This window comes from Gallinula chloropus (genome assembly GCF_964237585.1).
Source record: "Gallinula chloropus genome assembly, chromosome: 1".
Taxonomy (NCBI): Eukaryota; Metazoa; Chordata; class Aves; order Gruiformes; family Rallidae; genus Gallinula; species Gallinula chloropus.
Genome location: NC_140085.1, coordinates 192,610,220 through 192,633,387, shown reverse-complemented (window position 1 = coordinate 192,633,387; position 23,168 = coordinate 192,610,220). Strand labels below are relative to the sequence as shown.

At 42.6% G+C, this 23,168-nt stretch overlaps 1 protein-coding gene across 3 annotated transcripts in view; it reads left to right on the top strand.

The window, feature by feature from the left end:
• TENM4 (teneurin transmembrane protein 4) overlaps positions 1-23,168 on the top strand; it is a gene marked incomplete at its 3' end in the record, with an annotated part of 366,880 nt that overhangs the window by 221,371 nt on the left and 122,341 nt on the right. For 2 of the 3 annotated variants that reach the window (XM_084264045.1, XM_084264043.1), the window contains 2 exons: positions 15,586-15,771; positions 21,905-21,931. In XM_084264045.1, the coding sequence (XP_084120171.1) occupies positions 15,586-15,771; positions 21,905-21,931 (213 nt within the window). The remainder of the gene's footprint in view (positions 1-15,585; positions 15,772-21,904; positions 21,932-23,168) is intronic. The other variant, XM_084264044.1, reaches the window with a different exon arrangement.

Below are 23,168 nucleotides of genomic sequence, written 5' to 3'. Positions count from 1 at the left end.
ACTACAAGCATCCATCTCAAAGAAGAGAATGAACTGGCTGGGCCCATCCAAAGGGATGCCCAAGTTGAGGACAGAGGTTTCATGCCCTTCATGTCAACCAGGCATCATTCTAAAGCACAGACAACCTGTCATTTAGGATAAGAACAGTTTTCAGATCATCCATCTAGTCAGGATTTCCAGCACTGCAGCACTCATCCTGGCCACACTTACTCTGACTAGAAATGTTAGAAGTAACTTTAGTGGACAAGGCAGGGGGAAAAAAAGGTTTGAATTCATGCTCAGTTCCTTGCCATCCCCTCCTGCCTTTAAACTTCCCGTGACTTCACCAATTTAGTGGGTAGTTGTCGTAGAGAAGATAAAACTCTGCAGAAGTCTGTTCAGATTTTAGTTAAGTGGAAATCCTTGAAAGAGACCTTAACTGATTCTTCACTGATTCAGCTGCCTTCTTATTTGGGGACTTCATGTTACTTTAGAGCAGTCTGAGTTTCAGCTTGTGAGAGATCCTCAGTTCTGCCAAATAACTGTAGAAGTTTCAGCCGGCGTCATGATTGCAGATTCCTCAGGAGAGAGGTAGTTACAGAACTGTGGTGTTTAGCAGAAAAAAATAGGAAACGCCCTCTTAGCTTGTGTGATTGGCTAAAATAAAACCTCAAAAGGGGCTTCAGACTGCCATATAGTGATCACAACACTTTTAGATATGGCTTGATAAACCTGGCCTCCAAGCACCATGGGTAAATATCTTGGGTATCCATAGGGCTAGCAGAAGACCAGGTATTTACCCACCAGTTATGTAACAGTCCTTTGTGGCTTTACTGCTTTTGGTAGGCTGAGAAACTGGATTTAAAATAAAATTAACATGGTGTGTGTAGTCTCTGATTCCAGGGGAGTAATATAAATGATTGGACTGTGCATTTGACATCAATGGAAAAGCTGCTGTTCACTTTGTGGGAGTGTGGGTCAATTCTGTATACCAATAAGATAAGGACATGAACTTTTACAGGGAAAGCTAAACAAAATGCACCTTTACCTTTCAATGTGTTTTTTTCATTAGTAATTGTGTAGGAGACTACTGTGCTCACATATACATGCAGACAGACACACAGAAACACAGTTCTCATAGATCTTACCAGGCAACATCATATCCCATTGGTCTAACATCACTGGGGTTCACAAAAGTCTATTTCCTTGGGCTTATTGGTGTCAACATTATGAAACAAAATATCATGTTAAATTCATGCCACGCCCAAGGCCACCAAGAGAAAAAGCCATCCTTGGAAAACGTTCCTCCATAAACCATCATTTTCTTCATTAAGGGGTAAAAATGTCTCTGTAAAAGGTGTTACATCAGCTGTTTCATAGAATCTTAGAATCATTAAGGTTGGAAAAGACCTCCTAAGATCATCTAGTCTAACCATCCCCCTTACCACCTACATTACTTACTAAACCATGTCCCTAAGTACTTGATCCAACCTTTCCTTAAACACCGTGAGGGACGGTGACTCCACCACCTCCCTGGGCACCCCGTTCCAATGCCCAAATGCTCTTTCTGAGAAGAAATTTCTCCTCATTTCTAACCTGAACCTCCCCTGGCACAACTTGCAGCCATTCCCTCTTGTCCTGGCGCTACTTACCTGTGAGAAGAGGCTGACCCCCAGCTCACCACAACTGTCTTTCAGGTAGTTGTAGACAGCAATGAGGTCTCCCCTAAGCCTCTTTTTCACCAGACAGAGAAAAATCCCTGTTCCCTCAGCTGCCCCTCATAAGTCTGGTGTTCCAGACCCTTCATCAGCTTTGTCACCCTTCTCTGGAGATGCTCCAGCACCTCAATGTCTTTCTTGTAGTGAAGGGCCCCAAACTGACACAGTACTCAAGGTGTGACCCCACCAGATCTGAGTGCAGGGGGATAATCACCTCCCTGGTCCTGTTGGCTACACTATTCCTGATACAAGCCAGGATGCCATTGATTTCTTGACCACCCAGGCACACTGCTGGCTCATGTTCCGGCAAGTGTCAGCAAACGCCCCCAGATCCTTTTCCTCTGTGCAGCTTTACAGCCACCCTGCCCCAAGCCTGTAGCATTGCCTGGGGTTGTTACGACCAAAGTGCAGGATCTGATACTTCACCATGTTGAACTTCATCCCATTGGCCCCTGCCCATCAATTCAACCTGATACAAGCTTGTACCTCACTACAGACTAGAGCCTCCTTTAATGCCCAAGAAATAACTGATCTATACTTTTCTTAGCATTAAAACATATGGGGAAGGACAAGAGAACTGAACCTTGTGATACAACACCTGAAACTGATAAACATCCTTTTATTTTAGATTTTAATGACTTAAGAAAACATTATCCAGCATAGCTGTATAACCAAATGCCACTTGGAATGATCTTCCTCCAGCTTGTAACTGGAAAGGACATGCTAAAGGGAGGGAGAAAACTCCAATGAGATGGCAGATACAACTTACATTTCAAATATGGATTCCTACCTAGTACCTGATAGTTGAGAAATGGTCTGAGCACATTTCCCTGGCCAACCAAGGATCCACTGAACTGTCAGCTTCAGGGTGTGTTTAGGATCTTACTTTTAGCTGATCTTACTTTCAGTCACCCCTCTGTTTGCAGCAATCCATGTAGACTTGGCCAGATACAATGACCAAGACAGAGACTGAAGGAACTGAAAACTTGCGTTCCAGCAGTCATTTCAAACTCGGCCAAAACCAGTGGAAATGATGATATCATCAGTCTGGCTCTGACCATTAGATCACAAAACGTTTGGTCTGATTAGGTCATGTCTCAGGCTGAGAATAGCATCTGTCCAGTGGTGCAACAAGCAATCACTGGTCTTCACTGACCTTGGGCATACTGCGATGAGTAAAGCTTCTTTCTTTCATATCAGCTGTACCAGCATCACTGCACATTTACAGACCCCCTCAAAGGGCAGTGAGTAGACTTTTCCATTCCCTTTTTGTTTTCTACAACAACTTGGGCTAATTCCCAGCATGCCAATTTCAGTTCAGCATTCCTTCCTATCTCCAAGTGTGACCTCAGCAGTCACACCATGAGTGCAAAAGTTCTTTATGCTTGGATCAATTACGCTTTGTGTTGTGGCCTTTCCTGATGGAAAGCAGCAGTGATGTACCGGACTCTGTGGGGTGTATGTTAAGTTGGCTAATTTGAAGTATTGATGTTTCACAGCACCACAACAAGCTGTTAAATTCTGTGGTTAAAACAGGCTGCCATTAAAATAATGTGTTTTGGGGCTGGTGAAATAATTATCATGTTTGCTGGTATCACTGAAATGTTATGCATCTCAGATGACCAAATTTTGGCTTATTCTCTGACTTTACTTTTGAATGGAGGAGTCTTAGAGTCCTTACAGTTTCTGAACTTAAGATCATACCAACATGGGGGTGGACCATAATTTAGCCCCTTCTCTACAATAGCATATCTGTTATGAAGTTGCTGCTGTTTTAAACATTATTAAGTCACTTATTTCCCACAGTCAGTGTAATCCAGCTATCACTGAGGATGGAACTACTGATCTGCAAGAGTGATGTGAGCCAGTTCCTCAAGTTCTTTTCAAGATAAAGCCAGTTGATCAAACCAGCTGAGAATCTGAAATGTTATAGTCACTGCATGGAATAGGTCATGCTCGTAAAACATTTGGAATCAGCGTATATTTGTGTGGGCTAAGAATTGCTCTATGACAGTTGTGCAGCTTTTGAACTGATAGATGATGATTGATAAGTTTGACCAATCATTTTCTAAGCAACTCACTGAAGCCTCTGTAAACATCCTCTTGATTTTGTGAGTCTAGACTTCTGCTTATGATTATCCCCTTTTTGAACCAGAATAGCACTGGAATGTCAGCAGGGTGGGTACTTGTGTATAGTCAGGTTCTGCCTCAGATCTACCTTGATGAGGTTGGTTCAAGACTGTCCTCTCATACCTCGCTCAGCTCGGTAAGGATGGCTGTAGCTTCTGTGTCATGGCTTCTCTGTTTGCATTCAGTCAGTTCCATGCTACTGTGGGTGGATAGCTTACACGACTCCAACCCAATCAGGGTCATCATGATCATAGCTCATCATGATCAGAGTTTCTGCAAAGGTTTATAGGAAGCTTTCAGATTCAGCAAATCATGTTTGAGTTTAGAATGGTTGACATTAAATGATAGGGAAAACAATCTGTGAGTCAGTAAACCAGAATTACAGTAAAAATTAACAAATGAAAATAACATAAGACCAATGATTGTCATATAGTGGATCAGTGTCTACTGAAGGCCAGAAATCTGTGACTTAATAAGCTGTCCAGAGTGGAACCACTGGACTTAGCACAACTTCTCTGCTTCCTTCAAGCTGCAAGGTATTCAGACTCTAAAAGCCATCTTCACAATTTGCACTAATGGGCACCTATCTAATGACCTTGACAGATGAAAGTCTGAAAGGGTTTTGGACAGAGCTTTGCTTCTTTTCCATAAGGGTGATCCTTCCAGACTAGCGCTGACACATATGGACAGCACAGCAGACACAAAACTTTCGGAGCAGCTGCTCCTGCATCCCATTTCCGTGGAGTGACAGGCATCTAACTTCTGGGTATGTCAGCTCAGCACAATTCATACGTGTTCTGAATATCCTTTTGAAATAGATTAATAGCAATAAAATTTCTACGTTCCTGGGTGAAATGTTGTCTGAAGAAAAAGGAAACCACGTCAGGACTGTCTGTAGAGTAGTGCTGAGCTCTGAATAAGGGAGTCCCAAGCAAATCTAGCTCGTGATTACTTCAGCACACACATTTGCAAATGCTGTGTTAAATTTATTGTAAAGAAAACCAAGCTACAGAATTGGAAAAGAAATAAGTTCTTTTTAATGACTGCAAGCATGAGCAAAAGGCTTTTCTCCTGTCAAATTATCTCCTCCTTATGGACACAGAGAGGAAATTAAAATTAGCCCAGAGAAGAATCCTTGTTAGGAACTTCCTTTAATACATTAGGAATTGCTTCTTCTCTGGGAAGCTTGAACTCGCATCGCGGAAATGGTTGAGATCCAATTAAACATCAAAGAGAAAAAAAATAATCCTGCACTTTGGGGTATTTATTTTTTACTCAACAAATCTCAGTTCCAAGACTGAAGTCCATCAATACCTGGCATTTCATGCCCTGCTATTCAACAGCAAGAGACAGTTTAAAATAAAGTTCAGAATAATAAATAAAGGGAAGATTGACACGAGTTGGAAAGTAAATCACAGCTATAGAGGAGATGCTTCAGACACAATGTGATGGTCAGACCCTAGCATTTAAGGCAAGGATGAAAATGGGGTATAAATATTGTAGGAACTAGAGGCTGATAAAAGGCAGAGGACCAATTTAATGGAATTTCATCTCACAGAGTTCTACCTGTTCAGACAGGAACTGGAAAACCTTCATGCAAATATGAAACAAGCTGAAATGAAACTTAGAAGCAAGGTGGGTTTTTTTTAACAGACATCCCAACTGTACCACTGTACATTGTGCAGCTCCTCAGACTGGGTATGAGCTGCAATCCCTTAGTATGTGGACTGTTAATGACTGCTCCTGTTCTTACTGTTACTACTTCTGGCAAGATCTCCCAAGAGTCCCATTGTGCTAGGTGCTGTGCAGTTACAGAGTAAGACACTCAGTCTTAGAGGACAGACATACATCTGTTAAGTATATTACTATACCAAACTCATTTATTACTTATTTTTGAGATGGAAGGTGGGTTCCTAGAGCAGCTATGGGACAGATCTCTTGGATCTGCTCAGCCCCAGATGAGCAGGTACTCTGTGGACTCTTCATCTCCATGTCAGGCGTCTCAACGCTGCCTAGATTCCTGATTTGAGTCTCCAGAGAGAGATGAGACCTAGATGAGGATTTGCGGAAGTCTTTCAGTTAGATACAAAGCTGCTTATGCAAGCAAAGAACCAAACATCTGGAGGAAAATGGGGGTAAAGAGCTGAAGTGGTCTTAATCTTTTGTATCTAGCTGAGGGCCAGAAATGGATGTTTTCTTTTAGTAGGGATTTCCACCAACCCTTCTCCTAGAGATAGACAGCTAAGCCAGCTAACTGCTCTAAAACTCTCTCCTTTTCTGTCATGCACACATTTTATACCTCCTTTGTGTACACCCAGTCTTGTATGTAACTCTGCAAGTGCAGAGTTGTCCCTCCTAAACATGTACTGGAGACCTGTATTTGGTCCTCCTGCAAATCCCAGGAAGAATCAGGATTTAGACCAACTTGGGAGTCCAGGTTTGGGTCATGCTATACCAGAGGATATGTATTCCCTAGTGCAAGCCCTCCACAATGCCCCTCAGGGATTCCAGTTCAGTAGGTGAAAACTCAGGTGTCCTGATTCACATTTCAAAACCATCACTGAAGGCCAGCATTCTCTTCCTGGTGAGGGATAGCATAGATTAATTTTCAGTCTCTGGAGAGCATCCTTTAAACTTGATTTCCTCATCTGTGGAGAGAAAAGAAATAACTGTTACCTTCCAGATATATTCAGTTTACTGAGCTGTGCAGAATGCACAGGTCCTTGAGTGGGGTGGACAGTCATCTCAGTATCAGGAGTTTAATTACTATGAGTAATTATTATTAATTACTCATAAAAGCAAATAGGCTTTATATTTACTGATATAAACAATTATTTCTACATTAGTAATATTTACCTAATCGATGTATGTTTTACAAATAGGTAAACAGGTTATTTGTACAAAGGCATTAAATTATGCAGACCTTGCTTTTAGGACACGATCTCTGAAGGAAGAAACACATGACCTTCAATTAGTGACGCTGACAAAAGTCGTACACCTGTTCCCCAGGCACCAGTGAAACAGGATGGTTTTCAGAGGATTTCATGTGATTAGTAGGTCAAGGGAGGTTCTCCTCCCCTTCTACTTTGCCCTGGTGAGACTTCATCTGGAATATTGTGTCCACTTCTGGGCTCTTCACTTCAAGAAGGATAGGGAACTACTTGAAAGAGTCCAGCGCAGGGCCACTGAGATGATAAAGGAATGGAACATCTTCCTTATGAGGAGAGGCTGAGGGAGCTGGGCCTCTTTAGCCTGGAGGACACTGAGGGGTCATGTTATCGATGTCTATAAATATGTAAAGGGTGAGTGTCAGGAGGATGAAGTCAGGGTCTTCACAGTGATGTTCAGTGATAGGACAAAGGGCAATGGGGGCAAGCTGAAGCACAGGCTGTTCCATGGGAACATAAGGAAAAACTTTGTCACTGTGAGGGTGGCAGAGCCATGGGACAGGCTGCCCAGAGAGGTTGTGGAGTTTCCTCCCCTGGAGACATTCAAAACCCACCAGGACATGTTCTTTTGTGACCTATTTGATGTGGTGAAGCCCTGCTCTGTCAGGGTTTTGACTAGATGATCTTTCAAGGTCCTTTGGAACTCAGACCATCCTCTGATTCTGTGATTCATACATGCTGCAGACTTGTTTCTGGTAAGGACCAAAAATTCAGACCTCTCCTTTCAGCTTTTGAACCTTTCCTTATAGCATTTGTTAAAAAAAGGATGGGTTTAAAAGCTAGTGATGAGCTTTTTGTCTTCTTGAGTTCCAGCAGAGGAGTTCATGTGTCACTACAGAGTTACCAAGTCACGTAAATGAGTTTTATAACACTGCAAAACAAGTTTCATTATGAAGAATGCATTTAGCACTTTGCAGCTATCTAAATCATGCCCATCACGAACCTTCTGCTTTTTCCATTCATATCGTTACAGTAGATGCTTTTCCCAGATAGTCCCCATAACTTGCCTCCTACAGCAAATGCAGATTGTGAAAACAAGGTTTAGCTCCTCACCAAGCTCAGCCTTTTAGCTCTATGCAGCGCCTCTCTCCTGTGCTACATTTCTGGAAAAGTCTGTCTGAGGCTGGAAACTGCCTCAGATGAGCCAACTTGAAATGGGAAAATCCTAGTTAAGACAGATTTTTAATTATTAAATTTTCTATTAATATGTTGAAGGTCAGTGGAACTGCCCCAGTTTCCAGGAAGCTCTGAGCAATTTCACCTGATCTTATATTTTAGCACTAAATCCATATTTATTAAAGGATTTAGCAGGCAGGTCAGAAGCAGCTAAATCTCTGATTGTGCATCACATGAATGCTAAAGAAAAATTTTCATCTGCATTGCTCTTCTCTAAGCTGGAAAGCTTTAAACTGTTGTCAGGCCAATTTTAGGATTTGGGGGGGATAGCAGTAAACATGTAAAAATGGATTTGCCGTAAATGAAGCACAAATTGACATCATTATCCCTTTCCCAACCCAATTCTTTAATGTAATGTGAAAATAATATGAAATTCTTGATTATGCCACTTCATGTGTTGGAAGCTACTGTGTCTGCTATACCAATTAAAAGGGGCCAGGAACAAAGTATTGCACTGGTGGCTTGTGTTTGATAGGTTTCTTTTCCCACTTTTCTTCTGAAATATCAAAGGGAACATAGCAGACTTTTTATTCTTAAGGGGACAGATTTGGGTCATTTTTTAGCAGGATATGCAAAAATGAAAATAAAAGAATCAGGTACAAGGTTTTTATTTGTATGAGTAATTGCTTTAGTATTCTTACTTCTGAAGCTCTGTTAATGGACTGTGACCTCATTACACCTGGCACAGTGCAAAAGGAGAACACAAAGGCTAATCTTGGCCTCAGATAGCTGAGATTCTTAAGCATTGAGTTAACCACAAGAGACAGACACATGCTGGTGTAGGAAGAAAAAAAGGTACAACATGGATTTCATAAGAAGTTAAGGCACATCAGTGGCCACTGTCAAGATTTAACGTAGGTTTGAATTGGATTGGGAATTTTAAGAGAGCCTTGGGGAATTCTGAGCAGCCTTTACTGACCAGAGGGAAGTATCTTCCCCTAGTCATGAGATGATACTTAGAAAAAAAAAAGCTATTTGTCGGAAAACTAGCCAGCAGGCAGCTGAGGCTGGCCTCATGGGCAGGATCCCAATGGGGTGAGCAGTGGTGGAATAGAGCAGGACCTGAAACTGAAGGCAGGTCATTTCTTTTTGATAATTTGCACAAAAATGAACCAGGATTGGCATCTTCCTTTTCTGAGGACAATGTTTATGATACACCTGAGGCCCTTGGGTGAACAATCCAAAACTCAACAGTGTCTTGAGACCAGTATGCTCTACAAGTTCTCTGTGAAAGAGGTTTCAGGTGCATCTTCCTCTGGAGCTACCTTTCCTTCTTGAACCATACAGGGCCACTAGGCCCAGTTGACTTCTTCAGGTAAGAGTGTGACACACAGTAAGGTGAAATCCAGGCAGTGGAAGACACCAATCCCTAGGCAGCAACATGGGGAAATCCCAGATGGTGGAACAGAAATGTACCTGATTCCCTAGATAAAACCCTCCATCCATGAATCAATTAACCTCCATGAGTACCTTCTGGTAAATACAAGTGTCTGGGAGTGAAATATGTGGTGTTACTCAAAGTCCAGGTATTTCCAAAAGAGGTGCATAGGCTGATTTACTTTTTGAGGACAATAAGCCTCTTGACATGAGCCACCAATGTTGATCTGCAGCCCAGAATGCTTCTGGGCTGCATCAAAAGAAGCATGGCCAGCAGATCGAGAGAGGGGATTCTTCCCCTCTATTCTGCTCTGGGGAGACTTCACCAGGAATACTGTGTCCAGCTTTGGAGCCCTTAACACAAGAAGGACGTGGACCTGTTGGAGCCACAAAACCTATCAACTCTTTTATGAAGACAAGCTGAGAGAGTTGGGTTTGTTCAACCTGAAGAAGAGAAGGCTCAGGGAGGACCTTATAGCAGACTTCCAGTGCCTGAAAGGTGACTATAGGAAAGCTGGGGAAGAACTGTTCCCAAGGGCATGGAGTGATAGGATGAGGGGTCATGATTTTAAACTAGAAAAGGGGAGATTTAGGTTGGATAGTAAGAAAAAGTTCTTAACTATGAGGGTGGTGGATCCCTGGCACAGGTTGCCCAGAGAGGTAGTGGAGGTCCCATCCCTGAAGACATTCAAGGTTGGGCTTGATGAGGCTCTGAGCTACCTAATCTAGCAAAGATGTTCCTGTTTACTGCAGGGTGATTGGACTAGATGGCCTCTAAAGGTCCCTTCCAACCTAATATATTCTATGATTCTGTATTTGGGGACCAGATTGGCTCAGAAGATCCCCTTCCTTCAAGGAACTGCAGGCAGCTTTGAGAGCTGCATGGCAAGCTGAAGTAAAACACAATGCGCTTCTAGGAAAGGATAAGGAGCAGCTAAGCTGTTCATACAAACTGTGGAAGAGATTAAAGATGAAAGGAAATATTTAGTCACCTTTTGGGAACAGCTGGTGTGAAAATATTTAACAGGCAGGTCTTTTATGCACAAGCACAGCACTCTAACTAAGCTTAAATAGGCAGGAGCAATATAGTGCAGCTGGCCAGTCTGTGAATACTGTAATAGGAGAATTAAAAGCTTTCCTTCTCATTTGCTCACGCAGCTCAGATGGTAGCTAATCATGTCCTCTAATTTTAACAACAGAACTGGGAAATGTACCAAAAAAAAAAGTAAGTGTGGCTTGTAATAAGAACAGACTTGGCAAATTCTGTCCCTGGGACTGAATGACCAAGAAACAATTCACCTGGCCTCTTCTGCAAATCACTCTTAGTCATCTTGAGCTGCCAAAAAAGAAAACTTGAAGTGAAAATTTGATCTGAAATCCATTTTGATCATTTCTTTGAGTGCCATCAGAAAAAAGTAAAAGCTAGGCTGACTATTTAATCACCCATTAGAAACCTGTGAGCATTTAGGAGTGCCATGTTATAAACGGTCAGGGCATACAGCAGGGTGTGTGTTGTAAGGTGATTTAAATTGTATGGCTCCCATCTATCTTTAAACTGGCAGCTAAATGGAAGATTTAGATTTGAGAGTTCCTGGCTCCTGGTTCCCTGTCAGAAATAATTAAACTATGTTTTAGGGAGACTGTCGCAAGTAGTTTGCTTCACAAGTGTTTTTCACAGCTGAGGGTCTTCCTTACAGCTCTTGGGGCCAGGGAATCCAAACCACCTTACATGTCCGTTATACATTAATTGTATATTCATAAACTGGAGCCTGCATTCTCTTGTGTGCGTGGGTGGTGGTATGGCTGAGGTCCCAGCTGGATGGGAGATGGAAACCCAAAATGTTCCCAGTGTTGCTGTTCTGGGTTAACCTGAGATCTCTTTGGTTTAGATCATGCCTAGTCCACGTGTGCATTTTGCTCCTCAGTAGCACGTTGTCTGGGACATATTTCAGCCAAGATGTAGAAGTCCCAGTGTGGTTTTCATCCCTTTTTGTAGGAATGATTCCACAGAGATTTTCCCTTTCAGAAAGTCCTTTATTTTTCTCTCTTCACCATTTTTGAATGTCACTCCATTATCCTAGTTCCATATCTTTAAATAGCTCCTAAAAGACTCCTGACTATCACTCAAAATAGTTTCCCTTTGTCCCTGCTTTTTATTCCTGCACCTCCAGCCCGTACATATCTGATCTACTGTCATTTCATTGACTTATTGACAGGACACAAGACTGGATATTAGGATGTCTAGTAGGTCCTGTGCCTGTCACAAAGTTCACACATACCTGTAGACCCACCACTTTACTCCTTGTTTACTTTATCTGTGGAAAATAACATTATGCCAACTGGCCCATGCAAACCTCATGAAGTCCATCAAAGTCTGGACATGGGTTGGACCAATCCCAGGCACCACTACAGGCTAGGTGGAGAATGGATTGAGAGCAGCCCTGAAGAGAAGGGCTTGGGGGTGTTGGGGAAGAGAAGCTCAACATCAGCTGGCAATGTGTGACTGCAGCCCAGAAAGTCAACTGTGTCCTGAGCTGTGTAAACATGACCAGCACTTAAATGGAGGGGTTTCTGCCTCCCTACTCTCCTCTGGTGAGACCCTCCTCTGCAGTGCTGCATCCAGCTCTGACATCCCCAGGACAAGAAAGGCATGGAGCTTTATGAGCAAGACCAGAGAAAGTAATGGAGATCATCCAAGGGCTGGAACACCTCTGCTATTGAGACAGGCCGAGAGAGTTGGGGTGGTTCAGCCTGGAGAAGAGAAGGCTCTGGGGAGAATTTAGAACATGTTCCAGTCCCTTGAGGAGCTTCAGGAAAACTGGAGAGGGACTGTTTATCAGGGAGTGTAGTGACAGGGCAAGAGGGAATGGCCTTCAGCTGCAGAAAGGGAGAGTGAGATATGAGGCAGACATTTTTGACTGAGGGCAGTGAGGCCCTGGCACAGGGTGCCCAAAGAAGCTGTGGCTGCCCCTGGATCCCTGGCAGGGTCCAAGGCCAGGTTGGATGGGGCTTTGGGTACCCTAGACTAGTGGAAGCTGCCCCTGCCCATGGCAGGGAGTGGTACTAGACAGGCTTTGAGGTCCCTTCCAAGCCAAACCAATATGGGATTCTATGATCATAACATCAAAAAAATAACCACTAGTACTCAGTCAGACTCATTAATATTCTCAAACCAAAGATTAAATATAAGGTTGTTCAAATGGACTTTGAAGTCACACGGGGCCAAGTCCTTCTAAGACACCAATTTTCCTGTCCCTTGCTGGTGATATTTCCCTTTATGGAACTTCAGAACTTCACTGTCAGAAGTATAGGTCACTGAGCTTGAGAATACCAGTGCTATCCCCATTTTAGAAATGAGATCATGAAGGCCAAAGCTGGGGAACAGGACATAATGAAGATGTGAAGTAACCAAGCTGGTGTTCTCGGGGTTGTTTGATGAACTCAGACCAATAAAAGCTCTGTGTTATTTAACATTCAGAGGTGCAAAGTTCCATGTGTATGAACAAGGAATGCAAACCTGTAACCAGAGGAGTAGTTTCAGTCCAACACTAGAGTATCCCTACGGTGAAAGACTGCTGGGAAGTACCAGAGGCTACAACAATACTTTTCTAATTTGGGCTTACATACCAGCAGTCTCAGACTTTGTACTTTCCCAACGCCTTTCTTCTCAGCTTGGTGATATTTTAGTCCTGTAAATCTAGCTTTTTATTTTTTATCTGTTGTTTCCTTTATCCTCCCCCAGACTTTGTTCATCGGGTCAACCAAGGAGAGCCTTTTCTTTTTTTTTTCCTTTTTTTTAGTGCAGCTTTATTGCTACATTAGCTAACTTGCAAGTCCTGTGTGTTCACATACCATCCTGACCAGCCCACGCTCATTGCAGGGCTGTCTAGCAGTTGGGGGAAGGAGTGGAAAACACACACGGCTGGGCTCCAACCCTTCAGCAACTCAGTAACTGCCCATCCCTTATGCTCATAACAGGCAGTGCAGTATGATATTATTACCTCCCTCACATCTAGGAGCTGTGAAAATCTGTCTCAATGCCAGATGCAAAGTAAAACCTTCTGACAGCAACTCAGGAGTCCTTCTTCAGCCATGGCTTAAGTGTTTAATTTCTACTAACTTCCAGTAAAGGTTGTGCTTAGGCAGCTGGTGGTAAGTGCACATCCTCTGTTTAAGTACCTGATGTGCCCAAATGCTTTTGCAAGCTTGACTCTACATGGGACATGCAAGTCCCAAACTCCCGAGTGTCATAAGCATATTTGAACTCTGAAGTTCTTTCATTAGAGATTTAGCTATATAGGACTGAATGTTTGGGAGGGTTTGGAGACATCCGAAATGCTGCAGCAAAAGGGCTCTAACTGGAAACTGTTCCACCAATGAGCTGTAAGCAGGGAACAGATTTTGTGTTCAGGTCATGTATGGAAAATGAGGTTTTTTTCTAGACGTGCAAAGCATTACTATTATCACTAACATAGTCACCCCTGTCTGAAGAGCTCTCTGACCCTTGGAGGCAAGAGTCCATTTCAGTAAGGGGCTGAAGACCTTGCAGCCATCTCCAATGGGGCAAAACTTTCCTTCTGGAGTTGAGCTGGATGTTCCAGCCCCGCATCAGGAATGTATCAAAAATCCCTAAACAGCTTCCCGTTACCAGTGGTATTAATTAGGAAAAGACTAAAGGCAACTTCAGTAAGGCTGAATTTCAGTCAGGTGTGATGTTAATGCAGGCTGAGTAGTTTTGAATATTTTATGTGCAGCCAGTGACCCAGAGTAAATGTCTTGTATAATACCAGTTGCCCCTCCACCACAAGCCTGGAGGCCTGAATCATGCTCAGAGCAACAAAAAGAGACACTGGAGGTGGGCTGGTGTCTAAGGTACTCGTTCTGGGGATACACAGCTTGGGGAGCAGAGAGAAAATGTGCTCTGCAGAGTACCCTGGTATCCCTTCCTGGGCTTCCAGCCCCGCTCAGCATTTCTGCTGTTCACATCCCTGCAATCTCCCCAAAGGCAACCATGTCCCTTTCCTGTAAAATCTGTAAGATGGCTCAGTCAAGCAGAAGGCTGGAGTCCAAAACACTGGGGAGATCTCAGTCCAATATAGAAGAACCAGGCAGAGGCCAGAGAAGGGGGAAGTACCTGATTGTTTGAAATACAGTCCGAATTGCCTCCCCTTCAACAAAGGAGTGTGCCGTCATGGTTTATGGCAGTGGGGTGATGTGATGAGCCTGGAGAAGAAGAAATAGATTCATTTCACCTGTTGGTACTTGGGTTTATCTATTTTGTTTCTTTTTCCCTTTAAATCAGTCCAGTATAGGACCTTTAACACCTGACTTGTGGGTACCTGTTCCCCACCAAGCCTCAGTTTTTCCAGACAAATACAGCACAGATGGAAACATGAAGTCTCCTAAATTTGTACCAAGGGCATACCAGGTTTTAGCCAAAAGCCACTTGCTGGGATAAAAAGTTATGTATATCTGTGTCCTTGTACCTACTGGGGCTCACAATGTGTAGGAAGGGCAGCACCCCTGAAAAGCCAACTTCCTTTAGCTCGTTTTTGGAGGTAAGTATTGAAATACCCATATGTGACTCCATGCTTCCTTTAATTGTGATGAGACTTGATACCAAGTACAGTCCTACAAAGTCCAGCCCATGTAGCTCAGAAGAACAGGGTGGTGCCTCCAAATGCCTGAGAAGGGGGGTTTAATGAGTTTGTAAGAGAACAGAGAGATGGGAGATGCACAGCCCACATAGAAACAGAAGTGTTCTGTATTAATTTTAAAGAGAGAAGAAGGGTTTTAATGAATCCCATCCCCAGAACCATGGGTTAACAAGCCATAAAGAGGCTTTCCCAGCACTTAACTTTAGCATCAGTAGTTTATCAGCGCATTGTTTCCACACTTAACCAGATTTTAATTAAATGTGACTTTTGTTCCGTTTATTGGGAGAGCTTTCCCTTTCGGATTTGGCGGGCACAAAAGCTCAAGGAGTGCAAGAGAATTAGAAAGCGAATAGGAGGATCAATCACAGCAGACCTCTGCAATCCATGTCCGTCTCTCCCTCTTTTTTTTTTTGTAATATACTTATTAGATTCTCGTTGTCAGGAAGGATTAGTGTTATGAGCTCCAGGAATTCCTTTCATTGCCCCGTAAGGCGAGGCAGTGAAGTGTGGCTGCTTTTCTTAACAATAACACTCTGGATTTTCCTCCTCTCCCTTCTCTCCACCCATATCCCCTCCTCTCTCTTCTCTCCTCTCCCACAGAGATTTGTGCAGCGGACTGCGGAGGACATGGCATTTGTGTCGGAGGCACCTGCCGCTGCGAGGAGGGATGGATGGGCACAGCCTGTGATCAGCGAGCATGTCACCCACGCTGCAATGAGCACGGGACATGCAGGGATGGCAAGTGTGAATGCAGCCCGGGCTGGAACGGAGAGCACTGCACTATTGGTAGGGAGAAAGAAAAAACGACTACTTTTAAAAGAATAATTGATGATCAGGGAGGAGAAAAGGTGCATGCTTAATTGAATATGTGTGACTTAGTAGTGTAGCATGAGCACCTTTGTTCTTGGATTTCAAGTTCTGACATCATACATTTTCATGTGGGAACAAGGCAAAATGTCCTTTCATTTGTTGATGACATAGCTATATACAAATATATATATTTATTATCAGATGTGAAGTACCCCTATGTGGTGTTTGATCTCATAGAGACCAGCCATCAAATAGCAGATAGATGCTGTTAAAAACACCCTACTTTGCCTCTCTCAAAAGGTCTTTCTGTGGCCTCCAGGGCTTCTCTTTTCCCTGGTGACAGGATTTTCAGAAACACGCATCTGATTTAAAGTTTTCTTTCCTTTTATTTGATCCATTATTTGCACTGCCACTTTGCTTGCTACTACAAAAGAGGAAAATTGCAGTCAGATGGCATCTGGCTGGTATTTAACTCTGTCTTGCTTATCCCTTGTCTGCTCTGCTACTTTTCTAACCATTTCATTTCTCTCTCTCTCTCCAGTACTGTATTCCTCACACACCTGACACTTAACTTGAGCTCTAAGAGTCATGATATTATTATTATTAATATTATTATCATTACACCAATATGCCAAAATCATGCAAAGAGGTGCAGTTCTCACCCTAAGCAATGTGCAGCATCATTAATTAACTGTCTTGGTTTTACCTTCCTCCTTCACCTCACTTAACTCCTTGATGCATTTTCCTTTTTTCCTTTTTTCAGACTGTCACACCACTTCAGTCCCCATTCCTCAGTCATGGTATAAAACCAGTAGCACTAAAACTCCTCAGATACCATTTATTATAGGTTGATGGAAAACTAAATTACTGAATCCAGTTCTGCTCTCAGTAGTGCCAGTGTGGACCTGAAAAAAACATCAGTTGACTTTAGAAAAGTTATTCCAGAGTGAGAATCCTCCTCCTGTTTTAATCAGCTTCTTTTACAGATAAGGAAAAGTACCTCTTTGTTGCTTTCATTGTGCCACGGTACCTATAAATCACATCACATCAAAATTAACCACCAGCAACACCTCATCAAATGTCACTGTAGCTATCCATGTAGATTATCAATTTAGTTATACATAGACATCACTTTGTTTTTTGCTTGAACACCAGGTAAGTTTGTACACATGGACAGGAAATGAAGCCTGATCACAATACTTTAGTTCCAGCATTAGAGTAATGGTACAAATCATATCTGTGGCTCAATTTTACTTATCATTTATTTATGCTAATGTCACCCTACCACATTATGGTCTCCACATGCATCTCCTAATGAAAAATATCTAGCTCTTAAAACTTCCTCTGTCTCATTAAACATTACATTCTGCTTTCTTTTCTGTGTCCTTAGCAGCTTTCATTTCTTTTCATCAGGAAGGGATTAAAAAAACCCCAAAACAACCAAAAAACACTCTCTTAAATGACTTTAAAATGAAAAGAGAGCAGTCCTGTGTTAATTGGAATCCTGTGTTTCTATAATATTATTTTATAGCCTTGTGTTCAAGCGCTTTGATTTGGAAAGCAACACAGATTCATGAAAGGGTTTTAAAAGAGAGGAAAAAACTGTTCAGCAAAAGGCCTCAAATCCAGGGAACAATTTTATATGAAAGTCATTTATGCACAAAACAGCCTGATTCATACCCTCAGTGCCATTTTATTAGTTCTGCTGCAAAACCAAAATACCACTAGTTCTGTATATGATATTTTTCCACACAGCTGATATGCCCGGATTGTCTTTGAACAACAAGCTTCTCTCTTTCATGGTAATTAAATTTACCCCATTATTTGTGGTATTCCTCACTCCAAGTATAAAGAGCCTGCGTTATCATGGGAAAGGCCAGCACCGCAATGCGGTCAGCATCAAGGTTTTACTGGGGCACACTATCATCTTGTGCGGTGCTACCTTCCCATTGCAGCTCTGCCTTGGTTTAGGAATCATTCTTTAATACTTGGAGTGCTGGATCAATTCCCTTTCACTTCCCCATCACACCCCCACCCTCCCACCTCCACCCCCATCTTCTTGCATGGTGATTTAGCAACAAATCTGTACATAGTCTCATGCCTCTGAAGCCGTAAACTGTATTTCCTACAGAATATTTCATTGATAAATGTGCAGAATGCGAAGGAGATTTGGCAAAGTCATAAATATCCGAGAAAATTGAATAGCTTTAGAAGGAATAATAAGCAAGTTATATTGGCACAGATGAAAGGACATTGACTTGGAATTACATTAAGTATGTGGAAAGCATTCCCCTTGTCCTTGTGTAATTTCCCTGCATGGCAACTTGTTCTGTTGACAGTAATTCCTTCTATGTCTGTGTCATGGCCCGGTTTGCTTTAGTACCGACAAGCATAAAACCCCATTGCTGAAGTGATGCTTTAACAATATTGCCATGTGTGTAGGTAACATGGTAGAAATGGATGATACAAGTAAAGGACACTTCTTCCATTTCCTGTTGAGCATGTTTGAGAGTAAGAAATCCTTTTGTTTTGTAGGTCATAAGAGGCTCTTTCTTACTGTGTTCAAGGGAACTCTGATCCCAGTGGATTAATTGTGCTCATACAAAGAGTCGTGTTACCAAATATACTAGCCTGATTGCTCGCATTCAGAGATTTCATTAGAGGAACCCCAGTTAATTCCCAACCAGGAAATTGATGCAGAAGCTTGCATTCATCATACTAATTCAGCAAACTTAGCACAAGAGTAGAACAGAAAGTTGATTATAAAACTGCAGGAATCCTGAAACCCAGCAGAATGGTTCAATCAATTTACTCTTAAAGGAAAAAAGCAAAACGTGACAGCAGCCACAATGCAAGACTCCTGTGATGGGCTCTCCACCATATTCCAAATTTGCCCATGGTTAGAAGCATTTTGAGAATTCAACTTTCTTCTGTTCTAGCCCAAACCACATCCAGGGAGCATGGTGGTAAAATAAACCCACTTACTGAGGGCTCTGAAAGGCCAAATTGCAACTCAGCTCTGTGGTAGGCTACTCTGTGGGATTCATTCACCCGCGGTGCCATAGAAAGTTTCCTGGGTTTAATCAACAACACCAGAAATTTCCCAGGGCTGTAACAGCCCGGTCTCAAATCTGATACTGTCGGTGACACAGCCTGAATGGTGCCTTAGGTGCTGTGAATCCCACTACAGAGATGCAAAAGGAAACTTCACTCTTCCTGTGTGTGCCCTGCACTGAGACTCTATCTGATATGTGAATCTCCCTGTAGTGTTATTTAGAATAATAATGGCAGAGAGGGCTTCCCTGTGTGGTGGAGTTAGGATGTTCATCATCCTTTAACAGCCTGGACACAAGATCAAAGCCATCGCTTGAAGTTGCTGCACCTGAATACTACAGGGTCTCTAGAGAGCTGAGGGACCAGCGTCCAAACACACAATGATCTACCTAGAAGGATTTTCAAAGCACCTCAGTGCCCAACTCCCATTGATTTCTACAAAATCTATGTACTTCACTCCTTTTGAAGGTCTGGTCCTGACATGCACTGGTGATGTGTGCAATAACAAGAGCCTAGAGAGACAGCAGGCAGCCTGTCCCACACAGGCTTCTGCTCGTGGCACCATCAGGCTGATTTTTTGTTAGGAAAACTCTGATTTTTGAGAAACCTGGCCCTTTAAATTTGCCTTTCATCAGTCTTCTTGCATAAATAATCACACATGTTCTGAATAGCTGGGGCTCTAATCAATGCTTCTCGGTTTCTGCTGGAGCAGCTGGAATGAACACATCGCTTGCACCATTTAAATCCATAAAGCAACTCAGTCCATGTGCAGCCCAAGATCAAACAAGCCCACCAGTGTATGGTGAAGGTTCTTGATAACCAATGGAACAGGCAGACAGCTCTCTGCAGCACTTAGGGGTACCCACACAGAAGCTGAGCTGTGTTTGACCCTCTGGCACACACGCTGCCTGGGTGGGACAGGCACCTTTCGTTTAGAGGAGCCCATGGTTATAGCAGTCAGTGGAAAATATCTTCTGGATGCTTTTTTCTGACATGAGCTTGGCAGCATGTTTGACCATAAATAATAAGCCCAGGTCAACATCAAAGAAAAGGCTTTTTCCCTGCCCCTATCACAGAAACTTCTTGTGCCATCAGTGGTTCAGCAATGAAGAGCTACTTTCTCCTCCCCTTCAAATCTGTGTGGTCTCAGTTTAACTCTGGTGATTTCACTGAAGCACTTGTCCACTTTACCACATGAGGAAGATAAAGGGAAAAAGAATAGCTGGGAAATGGAGAGTGTGCTGGGGAAGAAGATTTGCCCCCAGCGTCTCTCACTTCTCTCTTCCTTCCCTCCCTATGAGCCAAGACGTGATACTTCCCAATATGTTTCAGACAAAAAAAAAACAAGTTAGCTCAGGCTGGTGAAATGAGAGGGCTTTCAAACTGAAAAAATCTCACAGAAGCCCCCTTCACAGCAGATCTGAAGGGACAGTGGCTTCCAGATGGGACATGGAGCTCATGGAGTGCAGTGCAGTGCCTTTGGGTTCAGAGGAGGACATGTTAGGAAAGTAGCTTTTCTTCTGAGCCCCTACCTAGTTCCTCAGCATGTCTCACATGCCCACAGGGTTTCCACAGGAGTGTCTGTAGTTACTAAGATAATATTCTAATGCCAGAAGTATAGCATAAGAATGATACTACACAGGTTTAAAGAAGGAAAATTCATGCTACCATGGAATATTCCCATAGAAGGAGCCCATTTATTTTTCAAATTAAATGAAACTGATATATGGTAGGCACTGGTGACTGCCTCCACTGCCATCATCTGCACAATGATTGCCGCCCAAATTTACAGTCTGGGTGGCTCTGGATCTCAAAATCCAAGACACACTTTCCCAGTCTTCAGCCATTGTCCAAGGAGGTGGTGATGCCATGCTTCACATATCACTACCACCACACCAAGATGACTGGTTAACCTCCTTCCCGAGCCCCATATCTGCCCCGCACCAGGTTAGCTCTGATCCTTCCAGCCCTCTCCACTTACAATAGTGCTTCAACGGATGTATGAGATTGACAGAATGGAAAAATGATTCCTGTGAGAGCTGTGACCCCCCCAGCTGGGCAGCCTGCACGAACGAACGCGAAACAAAAACCTCTTCAGAATGGTACCAGGACACAACTGAGAAAGACATTGAAGGGAGCTAACAAGAGAGCAAGGGAAGTGGCACTTAAGCAGGTAATGAAAGAGAGAAATTCAAGACTCATATATTAGTAAAGACCAGCTGCTGTTAGGAGAGAGAGTGCCGTCTGCTGGCACACACAAGGGCTGTCCAAGGCAGGACTCCTTGCTTTTGCTTGTGTCTTTGCCACCAACTTTCTGTTTGACCCCAGAAAAATCAATTAGAAAATGGTTTTCCAAATTAATGGTCCATGGGAATTGGGCACATGACTGCTCCCACTACATCTATGCCTTTTTTTTTTCCCCCTTTAGTCCTCCTTTGAGTGAGTGTAACACTTACCTATTTGGTAGTGCTGCCATGAGGTTAATTTAATATTTGTAAAATAATTTGATCTGGGGCTAGAGGATGCTGTATAAATGCAGTGTATTACCATTAAGAAAATCCAGGGAGAAGCCTCTCCCAACCTGGTAAGGTCACAGAACTGTGCCTTTTGTGCAGAAAAATAGGAGACAACCAGGTGAGGTGGAGCACTTTCAAATGACTCTGTTTTTCCTGATGAAAAGAAAGCAGTCAGTAAAACAGAGGCAGGCTGTTGCAAATGAGCAGACCATTACAATTTTCTGACATATATATATATTTATACATATATAGGCCTCTCTATATATAAACACATAAATATATATATATAAAACGTTCCTATTTCTCTTCCTGATCTTAAAGAGCAAAGATGACTGGATGCTGAAACACAGCCTTCTTGAACCCTTTGACTGAGGAGGGCTGTGCTCCACCCTTCTTTTTTTCTCTCCTCATAATCAAGGTTTTTCTTCTCGTATCACAGCAAACTCTCCTTTGCCTTTCTAGCACCTGCACAGTCTCGTAGTAAGCCGCAATGCACTTATTCAATCCTACCTTAAATGTCCTGTCTTTTATCTCCCAAGCTCACTATCTGGATAAGGTAGTGAAAGGTATGCTCTTCCTTCCTATTTTTTCCTATTGTCTTTGTGTTTCTTTAAAAAAAAAAAAAAATGCACCCATGAACATGCTGTGTTGAGGTCGCATCTCATTGTCACCAAAGTGCTCCCTAATGTCTGGAAGGGTGAACTTTCCAGTCATTTAGGTAGGAAGTACTTCCCTAAGTGCTGTGACCTTGTGTTAACATCGTATCAGTGTTCCTACCCATCCCCTTGTCCCTGCCCTCCCCTCCAAATCATCTCTCATCCACTCCCCCTCCTACTACCCAGGTAAGGCAAGTCAGGAGGAAACAAAAGTGTCTGTGAATACAGCAGTAGCCCTGTACAGTGATGTCTTTTAATTAAATGTCCTATGATCCATTTTGTAACAAGCAGGTGAGTGCGCTTTCTGTGTGGAGTCTTCATGTTCTTGATCCATGACTGCAAAGCCTTACATGGGAACTTTTGAGTAATAATAAGTTATTATTTAATTTATTTTATTTTATTTTTCTTAAGACAACAATTTTATGGCCTCAAAGCCTCTGGTTGTATAAATCCACAAAACCTATTGAAGTGAGCGACACTGCATTAACTTACACTACAACGAAACCCAACCTTATGCTTCTGCTTGTAAATGTAAAGCATTTGTAAATGTAAAGGCCCTGGGTCTTTCTTCAATGATAAAGAAAAGGAAATGAACTGTTACAGAAGAGGTTATCTGCTATCTTAAAAAAAACCCACCAAAACTCAGTTGTTCATTAATCAGAGTAAATACCTACATTAATTTAGGACTTTTAAATAGAAACAGACAGTTCCACAATGCACTTAGCTTTCTAAAAATACAGAATAACACACTCCTAGTTAATACAACAGTCTGACAATAAATATGATTGAGTTGGACACAAATATCTTTCTACATGGCTGATTTGACACTAACAGCCACGCAGTGCTGACACCACGCAGCATCATATGTTTGCTGGTTAAACAAACCCAAAAATCAGGTTGAACAAATCAGTTCCTTCCATAGCATTACCCTCCTTTTCAGGTTGTGAGCAATCAGAAATAGCAGCTATGAGAGGCTGATGAAGAAGGACAGATATGCCAAAATATTTGTCCGGTGAACGGTTAAAATGAAGTCTCTGCCATACAGGGCTCTTGTGGTGTGGCAAGAAAGGCAGTGGTCCTGCTGACTTCACTTCTCTTGATGAATTTATGATCTAATGTTTCTCTCTTGTTTTCACTGAGGCTTAAA